Raw genomic sequence first — 16,378 nt, 5'->3', positions numbered from 1 at the left:
GCTGCTTCTTGTTCAGAATGGCACTGAAGGATTTCATTCCACCCTGAATCTTCACAACTTTGAGTACATATGGTACTTCATGATGATCTTCCTAAGTGCACTGCTGCAGTTTGTATCATAAATGGCAGGAGTTGTGGAACAGGTAAATGTCAAACAATCTTGTCTATCTTCCAGAGCTTTGATGTCCCTGCTCAGGTCTACTCGGTCATGCTGTGGACTCTGTAGGTTACATGGCATAAAAGGGAGAAGTGCTGTCATTATCATGTTGTTTTTCAGTTTTTATTTTTAATTATGTCTGTGAATTTTTGCACCACTGGTACAACGCCTAGTTCTCCTACTAGGTGTCACCAAAATGGCAAGCCAGTGCTGTCTTCCTTCCACCTCCCCAGGATGGTTGAGGCAGCAGTGACCACTCACTTCCATCCTCCCCCATCAGCTTCTACAGGTGACAGAGCTAGTTAAAATTATCACCCACTGCATAATCAGGGCTTTACCCTCTGTGCCACTAAGCTGGCTATGATTTTTAAACTTTAATTTTGAGATTGTACACATGTTCTTTTCATCAGGACCCTTCATCGTCAGTAATTTATTTTTAATTGTAGGATAAACTGTTTAGGGTAATTAGCAGTCCTGAAAGGGTATCCTGTCCAAAAACATGCAGTCTCCAGGCCAGTAGGAGGGAAGGGGGGGGGGGGGCTAACTTTTGAATTTTGTGGCATGTATTAGCTTATAATTACACAAAAAAAAAATCTTGCCTGCACCCTTGCTATTGCATCTGCATGTAGGATTTCCAGTCTTTAGACCCTTCTGTTTAGGGAACTGTATCTGATTGTTTTCAAGGATAGGTTTGCCTCTCAGGACAAGTTTCCTTGTGCCAGGTGAGTTCTGCTTCTTGAGCTAATCCATTAACTTCTTTGTTTTCTTTGTGGCAATGGAATTCTGGTGAGAGTGGGTCATTCATACATTGGATGTATGCTGACAGCTCAAAAATATTAGCTAAACTTGTGTGCCCAAAGTAGACTAATTTCATCTCCTCTGTCTCAGGGCAGGAAGGACTTGTTGCAAAATATACACTTTTTGAATTGCTGCATGTATTTTTTGCCATTAAGTGGCTGCACCCCTTTGGCTAATACACCAGTCAAATCTCACGTCACCAGATAAGTGGTTTCCTACCAGTATTTGCTACAGAACATTTGCATTAAAGACATCTGTGATGTGGGTACTATGTATTCGGTGTATATCTTCACAGTACATTTTTTTTCTTTTGCTGGCCACTGACCTCAGGACTACAGAGTGGCCAGATGGCCATCTCCTCTGTATTTCTCATTGTTGATGGCTCCCACAATAATGACCGCTTCCATAGTGTAGCCCATGCTGAGAGGGTCTTCCTTCTGTAGAAGCCCTACATTGGGGTTGGTTCCCAGTCTTCCTGCATAGATTCTCTTGCGTATGAACTGCCAGACTCCACTGAGTGGGGAATGGGGCCAAACAAGGAACAGTCATACTGCAGTTTGCAGTGGGTTTTGTCTGTTAAGCCCTGCTATTTGTCTGACATGCCCGGCTAATATCAGGAGATTGGAGAAGCAGTGGCAGTTGGAGGCAAATAATGCATCCACCAGTTGCCTAACCATCTGCAGTACATCAGCGATGCGCAGCATGTTTCCTGTATTCATCCCAAAGCGTGTCTCACTGGTGTGCCCCCAACACCTCAGACTCCAATGGGATACAGTTGTGAACTCATTACTGCAGAACCGAGTTTTGTCTTTTGCTGTCTGACTCCTGGTGGTAATTGTTTGGAATGAAGCTTATTCAGAGCCCCCTAAGGATCCTGAATATTGAGTATAACAAGATAATGCATTCCTTAAAGTATCAGTTAAAAGGGGATCCTTAACCTCTTCCTGTTTTTTATATGATGAACATCTGTTGCCGACGACTGCTTATGAAGTTCCCTGCATGTCAGGACCGTTTTTTACATTACTTTATTAATATTGCATCAGATTTGTTTTTGTCATTTCATAGTTAAACATTTGTGAACCTGGTATTTTATCACATGTGGATTTTCCCAAGTACAGGATTTCACAGAAAAATTGTGTTGAATTGTGGTTGTAGAAGATATAGCAACAAAAGATCCGCCAAGTGTGATCCATTTTGTAGACCATGTGATTCTGTAAGAATGTCTCTGAGAGGTTGCCGTCTTTGTAAGTGATTACTCCCCTGCCATCACAATGTGTGTCTGAAAGACCCCCCCCCTTGTCTGTTGACCATGGATTGATTATTCGCCAAGTCAGGTAAGTGTGTTGTGTTCTTTCATGTGTTGGTTTATCATATCCTATTTCTTTGGATGCACTCATTCTGTGGATTGGTCAGGTATCAAACTGAGTGGTGTGTGGGCTAAATGTTCTCTAGTGATAAGCACTTTCATGTCATGGTGTATGGGCCGGGATGCATGTGCGACCTCAGAAGTGATTAGGATGAAGAATGTTGCAGAGTTGGGGATTGGAGAGAGAGGAATTCCTAGTAGTTACCCACTGGAGAATTCCTTTTTTGCAGAGGAATTGAATACATTTGTGGACATAAGTATTTTCAGTGATTTCTTTTGTAATCCTTGATTATAATTTCATGTGTATACCTGCTACTGTGCAGGTTCTTAATCTGCAGAATTCAAACTAAAAGGGAAAACTAATTTTCATGATTTTTTCCAGGAACTAACTTCAGCTGAAAAGCAGTTCAACAGAGTTGTAGATCAGTTTCCAGAGGAACGTCTGCATTGCTTAGCATTTTATGGCATTGGTAGGGTGTACTTCAGACAGAATAGGTAAGCATTCTCAGATTATATTACATTATATGGTTAAATGTGATGCCTATGTGTATTGATATACATCTAGCTATTTAGTATATTGTGGACTTGAAGTATATTAATCTTATCTTGGAAATAGATATTTTGTCTGATTAATTTTCTTTGTTGCCCAATTTGACTATTTTTGAAGTGCTCATGGATCTGAGGTGGGTATGCTCATAGATGTAGTCTTGCCCTTTCCTGGTGCATGTTGTGATATTCTGTAGCACATTAAAGGGACAATCCCAGAGTTTAAAATTTGGGTCCAGACTACAGCTGACCAAATCACACCCACTTTACCATGTCACTCACATCCCCACCCACGGTGTCCTTTTTCTTTTACATAGCATGACCATATTTAATTCCAGTCCAATTTTTGTTCCCAGTGTCAACTACGCTTTGTGTTTACGGTCCTATCACAGAATGTCCAGATATTTGCCTCATACTTTGGTCCGGTTTTCATAAAATTGTGGTTTTATGCAAAAATCAGTCCCCAAATCATAACCAAATGACATTAGAAAATAATAGCAGACAATTCAGTTTCCAATTTTATACCCTTCAGAAAAATTCATACTAATGCAAAACTTATTTTATCAACTTTTTAAGTTTGTAAGAACAATATTTAAACAATGTCTGGATTTCTGAATGGAAGAGGCTGAGATCCTGCTTTGCAACTACTCCAGACATTAGTTTCGTTCATTGTGGTTCATCTCTGTAGTAACCACAATGAACGATAGTTGTAAAAACAAAATGTTTACTTTCCGGAGCTGTTGTTTCCCCCCATTATTTTAGGCTTTGTCTCGATTACTCTCTCTAAGAAGCTGAGAGGTTCCTCCTGCTTTGCAACTGTTCTGTACTTTAATAATGTATTTTTTTTAGAGTGATCGTTCATTGTGTTTCGTTTCCATAGAAACCACAATGAACGATCGTTGTTTTTTCACATTCCTGAGCTGTTCCCCCCCCATTATTTTAGGCTTCATCTGGATTACTTGCTCTAAGAGGCAGAGAGGTTCCTCCAGCTTTGCAACTGTTCTGTACTGTACTTTAGTGCGTGAGTTTTTAGAGCGATCGTTCATTGCCAATCGTTTTTATAGTAAACACAATGAACGATCGTTTTGAAAAGAAGACTTTACTGTTTGGAGCAGTTGTTCCCCCATTTACTTTAGGGTTTGCTCTGATTTCTTGCACGAAGATGAATTGGAAAGGGACCCAATTGCAGTTCTGGGACCAAAAGGCTTTTACGTTCTTTCCTGATTTATTTGCCAATATGATGCAGCATGGCATTGGCTTTGACTGTTTAAAAAAAAAAAGAATTGACCGTTTCAGTGAATAAAAAATTGTTGTCAAATATATGATGCTAATCATCTATGATACTGAGCTCTTTATTAAAAATCATCAAAGCTGTTAATGTTTAAACATGTTTCATTGACATAAATAGATCTTTTTTTACTAAAAACTTTTATAAAAGTATCAGGAGTAATATGTCCTTGCTTACATAGCTGACAGTATTTGTCTTTTAGTTCCTGGAAAAGCCATTTTCTGTGGAATTACAAAGTGCTTTCAGCTTTGGGCAACATTTATTTAAATACAGTATCTGCTACCTGTTAACATTTTATCTGTAGTGAATCCTGTGCCATGTTAGCACAAAAAAGAAGAAATGGACAACTTTTATTGCAAAGCCTTGATTGTGGGGGGGTATTTAAAACAATGTGCAATATGCAAAATTCTTTCTTGTGGTATTTGTCTACTGCTGTTAAGTGTATGAGTGCAACATACTTTAAAGTTAGACATGTCCACGCTAGTTTAGATGTAATGTGAGTGGCTTTAAGGCTGGCTAGGAAAGAAGAACAAAGTTCAATGGGGAGATCAGTGTTGAGCTAAAGTGGACTGAAAATCCTGAACTGAACAGAGTTATGAGCCTATCAGGAATGTGAGGCAATATCCTGTAAATCCTGTCAGTCTGAAGAAAAAAAAAAGTGAATTAAACAAAATAATGCAAATACTGATGCATACTGTTACACATTTAAAGGGTATTTGCATTCCCCAAATGAATGCTGTTCCCCCCACTCCCGTGTTACTTAGTATAACCCTATCAATACTACAGTGGGGAGAATACTCTGAAATAGCTTTTGCCCAAGAAAAGTCAATGCGGGTGCACGCACACACACGCACATATATTTATATAGATGCACATATGAATGTGTGTATTTCTGTGTAGCTCACGTGTTATCGCTTGTGAATCAGTGTGTCCGACATAGCTGTGTTATAGAATGTCACTGCAGAGTTTGAGCTCTTTCCGATGTCATCTTACCAACTTGGCAAGTGGAAAAGTAGTCACTCGTTTTATTTTGTCTAGAACTGGTGATCACCTTAAAATATTTCCAGTCATAACATATAAACATAGTGCATGTGTTATTAAATTTCAAGTATGCATGTACATTCCCAAATAAATGGAAGCGACACTAAATTCAAGGTGCTGAAGTTGTCATTATTTAACCTTTTGGGATAAGACAGAAAAAGAGGGAAGGATTGCTGATGTCTAGTTTTTAACTTGGCTGTGTTTGTCCCTGATGGCTTAGTACAGTTAAACTCTATAGGAGACGGACATTAACTTGGACAGCTGACTTGTAGGACTGATGGACCATAGTTAGTTGGCTACCTGAGCACTACAGTTTAATACTTAATAATAGTCTGTGTTGAGGAGCTCTTTTCCCCTTGGCAGTTGGCAACATGATTTTTTTTTTTTGTCTTTGTAGTACCTGGTATGGTATAAGTAAAGTTGCCGTAGGCTGTTTTCTTTGCATTTTTGCTACCTATGGCATGCATCTTGCTAGCAAAAACTGGAAGGGTTGATTCTGTTGGGCGCAGGGTGTCGTTAATTGGTGTGTGTGTGTGTGTGTGTGTGTGTGTGTGTGTGTGTGTGTGTGTGTGTATATATGTATATGTGTGTGTGTATATATATATATATATATATATATATATATATATATATATATATATATATATATATATATATATATATTGGAATAGGAACACAACATGCGTCTTCATACTTCTCAACCTCAGAGGAAGAAATCTGGACAAAGCTATAAATAATGGGGGGACAAAGGCCTAAAAATAGGAACAATTTTGAAATATTGCTCTTATAAACTAAGAATGTTGATAGAATAACAGGTATTGCATTAGCATGAAATTTCTGAAGGGTATGACGTCTGAAACTCAAATGTCTGTCATTATATTCTGTCTTCAATCTTTAATGATTTGCCAGTAATTTGCCAAAGTACGATTAAAGTTCATGAAATTAGTACTGTTTCAATCCTTGATGTCAGACAGAAGTGCTCTTTGCAGTACCCACAACGTGCCAGTAATGACTCCTCCTGTAATTTGTACAGGGTTACATGTACTGGTAACATATCTTAATACGATCGTAGTCTTTTTTATAAGACCCATTGCTCCTACTACTATTGGACCCGTCTGGGTATCTTTCTTACACATTGCTCTCATTTATGATATTTTATGACTATGTCTCTCTGTACTTAAGACACTGTAGTCACTAGATGTGGCTATTTCAATGATCAGTGCTACTTTTGTCTTTTCATGGACCACTATATCTGGTTTTCTAGCAGCTATCTTTTGAACCATTAGTAATAGGTGATCCCATGTGATGTAGACCTCATCATTTTCTATGATGCTTTGTGGCGCCTGTTTTCAGTGCATTTCAGCCACTTTAATACCATAATGTCTGTACAATCCCCAGTGCAACAGTCTTGTCACATTATGCCTTTCAGTATACAGTCCTCCTGCCATTAGTATATCACAACCAGCAACAAGGTGTGTGAATGTTTCCAGTTAAGTTTTATAAACCTACATTTGTCTGTTTCTCCCACATGCTCAATGGACTTTGTAAACTTTGTAAACCAGCGTGTACGTAGTCCACTATCTTGGGCCGTCAATATTAACCTTTCATCTCTTGGTTTGAATTCACCTTTCCTTAACCATTCCTTCATTCACCAATGATCAACATAAGGTTCTTCCAGAATTTTACTATACTTACAACTATATTTATGCATTTTCAACATCTTGCCTTCTCATCTGATCCTTCACCTTATATTCTTTCTTTTGTTTTTGGCACATTCAGTTGCTGCCTGATTTTTTATCTTCTTCTGGCTTGACTTCCATTCCTGCTTGATGCCGATATGCTTCTGGTAGACTAAGCAGAGAAGTCATCTTAAATTTATTCTCCTCATGTCGCACAACTTTCACTAAATTTTGGTCTTTTGAGGTCAGCAGATGTGTGTGTGGAGTCCCATAATTGCAGATCTATACATGTAATCAATTTCAAGAAGGCCCATCCCTTCTTTGCAACATGGAATATATAATCGTGGTATGCACTGATTTTTATAAATCATTTGGTGAGCATCAAGCATCCTTCTTGTTTTCCTATCTCATCTATCCAACACTTTTTGGGACCAGTCAGTAACTTCAAAACTATACGTTAGGACAGGAAGAGCAAATTGATTTATAGCTTGGATTTTGTTCTTAGATGTCAAAGCTGTTTTCAGGTTTAATTTAAATCTTCTAAAATATTCCTTACAAATTTTTTTTCCCTATTGGTTCATGTTTTATTTTTGATCCTTCATCATTTCCCAAATATTTATACAGTCCCTGTTGCTCAAGTTTTTTTATATCACATTCTTGTCCCAAACAGATGTTTTCTTGGTGCTGCAGTTTTCCTGCTTTAAAGGTTGCTTTGCACACTTATCAAGACTAAATGATATTCTTACATCATTTGAAAAAGTTTTGACAACTTCCAGTTGTGCTTTAAGTTCCTCATCTGATGAATATACTGTTTTAAAGCACTGACAAAGAGAAGATGAGGAGTCTTTATACTTTGTTGTTTACCAGGAGCCAAATTATAGCCATGACCTAATCTAAGTAGACAGCTTAACGGGTTAAGGGTAAGACAGAATAGCAGAGGTGACAGAGTCACCCTGGAATATCCCCCTCTGGATTTTTATCCCTGGAATAATAATTTGCCCTTTATCATGGCTTAATTGCAAAGTGGTCTGCTGCTGTTTCATAGTAACTGGAATATAGTTGATCAGTGTAGGATGTATCTTATACATTTTTAAGCAAACTTTTATCCATGAATGAGGGATACTATCAAATGCTTTTTTGTAGTCAGTCCATGCCATACTAAGATTCTTCCCCTTTTTACAGTTCTCCATTATGACTTTATTTAGCAACAAATGATCCCTTCTTCCATATGACTTTCTTTTATTGCCTTTTTGTTCTATTGCCATGATTGAGTTTTCTTCTAAATGACTATACACTCTATCGGCATCAATTCTGGTATGTAGTTTATACATCGTCAGAAGGCAAGTTACTGGTCAGTACATTTTAGGGTAGCTTGCAGGTTCATTCTTAAGAAGTAGCATTGTTTTTCCTGTTAGCCAGGTTGGTGTCTGTTAAGGGTGTGCATATAAATAGCTCTTGCTCATGGCTAAATATTCATTCAAAGATGTTGATACTTTTAACCAGAAGTTAGGTACTGCATCTGGTCCTGGTGTTTTCCAATTAGAGGTTTTATTAACTTTGTTTCAATCTCTGTAACTGTTACTTCATCCCATTTCATATCCTGTACTTTTGAACTTATACTTTCTTTTACTTCTTCTATCCATTTAGCATCTTTATGTCCCACAGGATCTTCATATATACTTCTCCAAAATGTATCGATTTCTTTTTTTTGGGTGGTCTTTCAATTCCTTTTACCCTGTTTCCCAATTCTCTATAAAACGTTTTTGGGTCATCAATAAATTGCTTATTTTGTACTTTTACTTAATATTTTTTGTGTACCTTCTAAGTTTTTCTTCCTGTGTTGATATTATTAGTTTATTTGCAATAGTGCTTGATGGATCCTGATGCATTATAATATTGCGTATTGCTTTTATCACGTCTATATGTCTGAGTATTTTGTTGATCTGTTCCCTCTTCTGCACTCCTCTAACAATGACACTTCTTGTCTTAACTGCTTTACAGTTTTCGCTATTCGATACTTCCATGATGGTATTAGATTTCTTCCCTTCCCTTCCTTTACTACCCAGTGTTCTTGTGGTAGAATTTTATTGGCTATTAATTTAGCTACACAGTAATATATCCTGTTTACTTCTGTTATATCACATGGGTCTCTATGGATAATCCTAATTATTGCGTTCAATTGTTTTATCGGTACTTGCGTATTATCACAACCAGATTTTCGCGGTAATGCTGCTTGCTACTCGTTGTGTCAGGTAGCACTGAGAAAGTATTAAAAACCTCAGAAACGTCTTTTCTTTAATGCTTTCTGGTTTTAGGAAGGTTTATCGGTTAAACGGCTGAAAAAGGAAGCTTTGAAAATAGCTTTCCCCTTTACTTTGGAGTGGTTGCGTTTGCATGTGTATTTGGCCGGAAAGGACTTTGCCAGTTAAATCGTGTATATGTTAGGTGCTTTTCGGAGATACCTTCACTTATTTTTCAGCTGTAGTTTTGTAGGTTAACCTTTGTGACAGAAACTTGCAGGAATTAAGGGCTTGCAAGAGTGATGGGGGCATGCTGTTGACAGGTAATCCGAGGTAGTTCATGGCACTGCCGTGATGGCAGAAGGGAGTTACCAGGTGTGTTTGGTTTGTTTTGGTGGGTACATTTTGGTGTTGTGATGGTGGCTTATTGGGACAAACTCTGGTGATGTACCTCAGGGATTTCTGCATGTTTTACAGCTGGAAAGCTATGTGTGGCTCATTCGTTGTTTTTCTGTTGGTATGTGTGTGTGTGTGTGTGGGGGGGGGAGTTATCAGCGATTGCACTCAGCCCTTCAAAGCAGTTATTCTGCTGAGGAACGCGCATCACACAGCATGACTGACATGAGTTAATCTCCGAAAAAGGGACAAGCTATTTTACAATGTTATTTTCTCAGTGTTTTCAAGGTTAAATAGTACCACCAATTACAAATATTACAGAAAATACTTTATTTCGTTTTAATACTGTCAATTTTGTTTTCTAAATGAAAACAGAAGCAACCAGTGTTAGCGTGAAAATCTGGTTGCGATAATACGCAAGTACCGTTTTATCAAACTTCTGACTTTTTGAGTTTTGTTCACCTTCTGCAGTCTATTTCTTTCATTGATCTTAATATGTCTATCTTCCTCTATTAAATCAAGCAACTCTTCTCTGAGCATATTTTCTTCTAAACTGAGGGCACATTTTTTGTTTTCCATTTCCTGTGGGCATTCTATAGAAAGTTCTATAGCATCTTCATGTGGCACATTCTCTTCAATTTCATCCTGTGCCATCCATTGCTCTGTCATATGGGAACTCACTGCCCTATCACTCCTCTACATTGACTTTGTCAGAGTTTCCACAGTTTCCTGTTCCTTTCCTTGCTGTCCATCTTCAAATGAACGTTTATACTGGTTTACAGTGGAAGGCTCCAAAATATCTTCATATGGCACCTGACCAATTGCTTCCTGTTTCATTGGTTTCCTCTTAATATGGATGTTCATTGTTCTATCCTGTTGTGGTGCTTTCTGTATGAGATTTTCTACACTAAATCCTTCACTTTGCAGGTACCCCATAACTGTAGTTTCTATTTCTTTAACTTCTCCATTACTAAGCTCCTTTTCTACTTTTCCTCTTTGTCTTCTTATTTTTTGTATTGTACAGTTTTCCATGTCTGGATTCATTTGCCTATATTTCTCTTCAAATACCTTTGGTGCTGCTCTTTTTGTATTGATTAGTTTTTCTTTCTCCTTTGCACAGATATTACACCACATTAAATCTCTCTTTCTTTCCCATGTCCATATTTCTTCTTCAGATGTCTCCTGATATTAGTTTCTCCTCACTCGTTCCATCATGCTGTGATGTGTAACCTGTGTTAAACCTTCTACACCAAATCCATTTCGCAGGCACTCCATAACTTTAGCTTTGATTTTTTTTTTTAACTACTACTTTACTAATCTTTTCTACATTCCCTCTTTGTGATATTTTTTTTTTTATTGTGAAATTTTCCGATGCCTTTGCCTGTATTTCTCTTTGAATGTCTTTGGGGCTGCCTTCTTTCTATTGATTAATTTGGCTTTCATCTTTTCATAAATATTGCACCATATCAAATCTCTCTTTTCCCATGTCCATATTTCTACCTTACAAAAATCTCTAGGTTTTGTTAATATTGTCACACTTTTCAGATGCTTCTTTTCCCAAACAGATCAAAGTTTCTTGGTCTATATACTGTTTTTCACAAATTTTTTCATAATTCATAGATTCATAAATTAGTACTAAGCTAACTGCCCTTGCAAGCCATTTTAAGCCTAGCCAATTATCCCTTGTGAGACTCAAACCCTGCACCTTGTGTTTGCAAGGCAAACACCTTAATCATTCGGCCACCCTCCTAACCCCTCTGTTGTATTAGTGAACACCAGTTTTTATTTGATCCTTCTGGCAGTTTTTCTTGTGGACGTTCAATGTAGTAGCTGTTAATGAGTTTCAGGATTGTCTCTCATGTAGGTGAAACTTGAAACAATGTCTGTTCCATCCAACCATCCATCTACAACCTCTTTTTCCCATTTTTGCACATTAAGTATGGGTTTCACTTTGATACTAAAGTGCAGTGGTCAGGGGCATCATACATTTGAGGTGCCCTTATGCTAATACCCACTTCAATTCTCCTGTTTCAGCTTTGGTGGTTGTCTGTCAGATTAAAAACCATATAAACAAAATAGTGTTACTTAGTTTCTTTAATGCTGTGAGCAGAATTGTTCCTAACAGTAAAATGTAGTCTCTGTAAACACCAACATCAAAAGAAATTTGGAAATCAGCCACAGCCTTGGGTCCCTCTGTAAGATTGATTAGTTATTATTGTTAAAATCATACATTTGTGTGAGGTGCAGACTAGTGAAGAAATATTTTATTAAGCCTTTACTTTTTTTGTTCAGAGTGCCCCCAATACAGATTACAGCATGACGTGCCATGTATTATACAGCCCTCATAATGCTAATTTTGCGTACTTGTAAGATATGAGGAGTAGCGAGCCTCTATGCATACTATCACTTAATATGCAAATCTGCAGGGTCACCACTGTACTTAGAAATTATCCCATTATTTATGGCCATTGTCACAAAGATCAAGTTTTATGTAGGCTCAAAATAGCTTTCTCTGACAAGCATGCTCACATGGAAGTATGTAACAGTATCCCTCTTTTCTGTGACCAGTTGCCTCCCAGTCACATGACCATTCTTGATCCATCACATGACAATAGTAGGATTTGAGCTTCCATCGCAATCCCTGACTTTTTGCCACGGCATATTTTTTAAGTATAGGACAAAGATGAACAAAGACATGATTTTATTTTAGACTCTTATTTCAAGTAAGATATGCAAACCTATGAAAATGAACACGATGTATTGTTTCCATAAATTGGATTATCGAAGAAGTAGATTTAGAAACAAAACAGTCCTTTACCTTCTCTTTGTGGGCACAGATTCTTCTTTTTTTCTCTATCAGTAACCATTGATTTAGATCTGAAAGCCCCCATGTGCTGTTTCACTTAACAAGCAGAGGTGTGGTTTCTTCCTTTCAAGCCTACCCATTTTAGTTCACATCTGTAGCACCATTCTTTCATATTTAGGTTGCTTTCAGATGTCATACACCCCCTTGGTCCTTTCTGATATAAATTCAACCTATCTGAAATTTGAAGATGATTTGACCCACAGCACCCTGCTCACATGTTTTCTTTTCAAATATGCTCCCTCTAGTTTTTGATTGCCTTCTACCTGATGTTTCACAACTGTTTTTAGTTTACTCCTTGATAGCCAGCACTGTTATACTGTTCACAGGACTGTGCACTTTAATTTTCTGGATCAAAGTCCAAATAATGTTCTGTGCCTCACCAAAGTCCAGTCAAGCGAAAAGAAAGAAGAAATCCAAAAGCACACAAAACTGGACACTGCTGATTCTCCAAAACCTCCTTGTTTATTAAAACGACAAACAACAAACATATGATGAGCGCTTTCGGGCCTCTGCCCTTCATCAGACAAAGCATCTCACACAAACAGAACATTTAAAACACATATTGTCCAATGGGAAGTTAGTAGAAAACCCGCCTATTCTTGAGGGCGGGCTTCATAGGAATGACATCATTGAGCCCAGGGCTTCTATGTGCCATCAGCTCAATGATCCATCTAGATTCAGCTAACTCAGTTAGCTGTTTAATGTCACCTCCTCTATTGCTCAACTTCACATTTACTATCACCCTAAATTTAAAACTGTGCATAGGGTTGGCTTCCAAGTGTCTAAACAGTGCGTTATGTATGTCACCATTCCTAATGGATGAGAGGTGCTGTAGAATCCTCACTTTAAACATGCAGCTTGTCTTGCCTACATAAAAGCAAGTGCAGGACTGGCACTCTGCCAGATAAACCACATCAGTAGTCCTGCACGTGGCTCTCCCTTTCAGATTAAATGATCTTCCAGTTAGTGGGTGCATAAAAACATTCCTGCTATCAATATGGGCACACGCCTTACAAAACCCACAAGGAAAAGTGCCCTGTTTTGTTATGACCAAATTATCCATACTGGTCACCACCTTATCCTTACACAGCAAATCTTTCAGATTCTTATTTCTCTTATACCTAAAAATAGGTTTATTTCCTACTATATTCTTCAGGTTAACATCACTAGTCAAGATGTTCCAATTCCTGCGAATGAGATCACATACATCCCTAATATTACTGCCATAGGTTAACATTACCCTGGGGTCACCCTCATTAGACCTGTTATGTTGACCACCTATATGCGTTTCAGTGGCCTTCAACCATGGTTTATATCTATTCCTTCTATAACCTTTATTACTTTCCACTACATTGTTTGACACTTGTTCTGTTTGTGTGAGATGCTTTGTCTGATGAAGGGCAGAGGCCCGAAAGCGCTCATCATATGTTTGTCGTTTTAATAAACAAGGAGGTTTTGGAGAATCAGCAGTGTCCAGTTTTGTGTGCTTTTGGATAATTTTCTGGATCAAGTATGATTATTGCTCTGTATGCTGCTTCATTGTTTTGTAGTGTATTTTTATATTGTGTTGATAGGTATCTTAATACCCTTACAGGTGATTCAAAAATATGTTGTGCGGTACTGTAGCTTATAGGTAATATCTGTGCCTGATGAGTCTAGGGTTCAGTTCTGACCTCTCTTCACTATCCATGTGACTGTTTTTGCACATTCTCCTTGTGTCTAAGTTAGCGCTCTCTGCATACAGAGTTACTTAACCCCTCTCCAAAACAAGCTAATTGAATGTTCACACTATATTACTCATTTTCTCTTGTCTGCATTGTGGCTGAGAAGGATCCATGAAGGGCCAGTTAACTTAACCAGTTAAATAAATGTACTTACAATTAAACTAACCGATTCTAGAATAATTTCAGTTATTTTTAATACTATTCTACTGCTTTCTAGAATTGCTCTCTTCTGTATTTCATCTGGAACAGATCTAGGCTGTCTGACTCTTTAAGCAGCAGTGTTTATTAGATATACTGTATTGACCCCCAGATTGTCTGGTAGACATTGTCATTTCCAATTTCATTTGAATTTGTTCCTCAGCAAAGATGGAGGAATTTAATACATGCTTAGAAGATGGTTTCATATGCTGTGCATGTTGGGCAAGTATTCTATACTTTTCTTACTAGCTAGCCTATTTAGTATGTGAATTATATGATTGAAACAACTTAATGTAGGAAGTGAGTAATTTTTCAAGTTTTCCATGTGTGTATGCTTCTTTGCATGTGTTTGTGGATGCACACATATATGCATGGTGAATTTAATGAAAATGTGTTTCCTTAAGAATGTCAGCAGGTTTGAACTGACTTTATTAACTCACAAAATCTCTTTTAGGGGCTGACCAAATTAAATGGCAGTAATCCCTGCATAATGATGCTTTGCCATCAATTGCGAGTGTATTATTTTTCATGTGTTCTAAGACCACTGTCTAGCAGCTTGGGACATAAGTATCTTGTAGGTTGTACAGGTTGCCACTTATGCTCAAACTTGATTCTGGGTTCAGGCAAGCAGCTGCTGCATCTTACCTGAGCACAACATTTGAGTTAAAGTGAGGTAACTGTAGCAACCATAAGGAGAGAGTGGGAGGGAGGGAAGTGGGAGAGTCAATCAGGTCACTGATTAGGGAGGTGAGTTCTGTTCAGAGTTAGGGCTAGAATTGTAGGTATAGGGAGCAGGGAGGGTTAGGTTTAGGGAGTGAGAATGATGTTTAAGGTGAGGGAATGATTGGGGAAATTTCATTTAGGGAGGGAGAGTGAAGTTTTATGATTAGGGAATGAGTAATTGGCTAGAGACTGGATAGGAATGGAAGGGCTAAATAGTTAAGCAGGCCTGAGTTAGTGGGAGTTAGAGCACTTGCCTTTTCCGGCAAGTCGTAGCAAACAAGTGTATCATGATCTAATAGCTCACCAGCACTTGCAGTAGACCTGACGTGTTTAGCTTTCTGCTTAGTTATCTAGGGGGTCTTAATGGTCCTGAGGTGTTCATTTCATTTGTTCAATTACATTTAATCTGCTGCATTAATTATTGCTTGTTAGTAGCTGATTATATTGTAACTGTTATTCCAAGCCTCTTAGTTTTGATTTAAGCACTTGGGCTTCTAGCTAGTTATCTTACATTTATAAAGGTTTGTGGTCTACACTCTTGTGACAGGAGAGGTAGCTTACACCCTTCTGAGTTTGGAAATGCTGATTGAAGGCTTATTTTGTCTGTTATTCTAAAAGTATCTATTTCTGGTTTAAGTATTTTGGATCCAAACAAGTTATTTTACATTAAGATTTCTGGTCTACACTGTTGAGGAAGGAGAGGGTAGCCTTCACCCTTATGAGATGGGGAATTGCTGGTGAAGGCTTATCTTTGTTGTTATTCTAAGTGTCTTTGTTATGATATAAGCACTTGGGCATCAAATCAGTTATTTTACATTAAGAAGGGTTGTGATCTATACTCTTTTTGCAGGAGAGGATAGCCTATGGCTTCTGAGCTGGAAATGGCTGGTGTATGTCTTATTGTGCCTTTAATTTGATTGGCCACAGGACTAGCTTGTTTAAAAATTTAAATTGCTATGCCTGAGGTGTTTGGTGGCAGCAGTGTAAATTTTCCTTAAAATACCCTTACTCTCGGCAGATTTCTTTTTAACTTCTAGGACATCTAGTTTGCACATAGATGAGCTTTGTTCATCAAGTCCCTTGTGTTATCAAACTATTTAATATTTAAATTTCCTTCACTCCTCCCTAGTAGATCAGTAGCAATGAATATGAGCTTCCTGACTCTATCTGTGGTCAGTCTGGTTGAGATTGTTATTCTGAGGCATCGGCGCAATTGCTTCATGTACACTGATAACCCACTTAATCTTAGTATAACAAATAGTATGCAAAAAGTGTAAATACACTTTAATGCTGGAGGCAAAACTGTCTCATACAACCTAAACTAGTCCTATAGAGGTTGTCAGTCATACTTCCATGA

At 37.9% G+C, this 16,378-nt stretch overlaps 1 protein-coding gene across 1 annotated transcript in view; it reads left to right on the top strand.

Annotated features, from left to right (window-relative positions):
• TTC3 (tetratricopeptide repeat domain 3) overlaps positions 1-16,378 on the top strand; it is a gene marked incomplete in the record, with an annotated part of 2,769,029 nt that overhangs the window by 337,101 nt on the left and 2,415,550 nt on the right. The window contains 1 exon segment of the mRNA XM_044072025.1: positions 2,703-2,815. Coding sequence (XP_043927960.1) covers positions 2,703-2,815 — 113 coding nt within the window.

This window comes from Protopterus annectens, chromosome 5.part0, assembly GCF_019279795.1.
Source record: "Protopterus annectens isolate FY-2018-M chromosome 5.part0, PAN1.0, whole genome shotgun sequence".
NCBI lineage: Eukaryota > Metazoa > Chordata > Ceratodontiformes > Protopteridae > Protopterus > Protopterus annectens.
The sequence above is the reverse complement of the archived record's forward strand: the minus strand, read 5'-3'. Positions and strand labels throughout refer to the sequence as shown.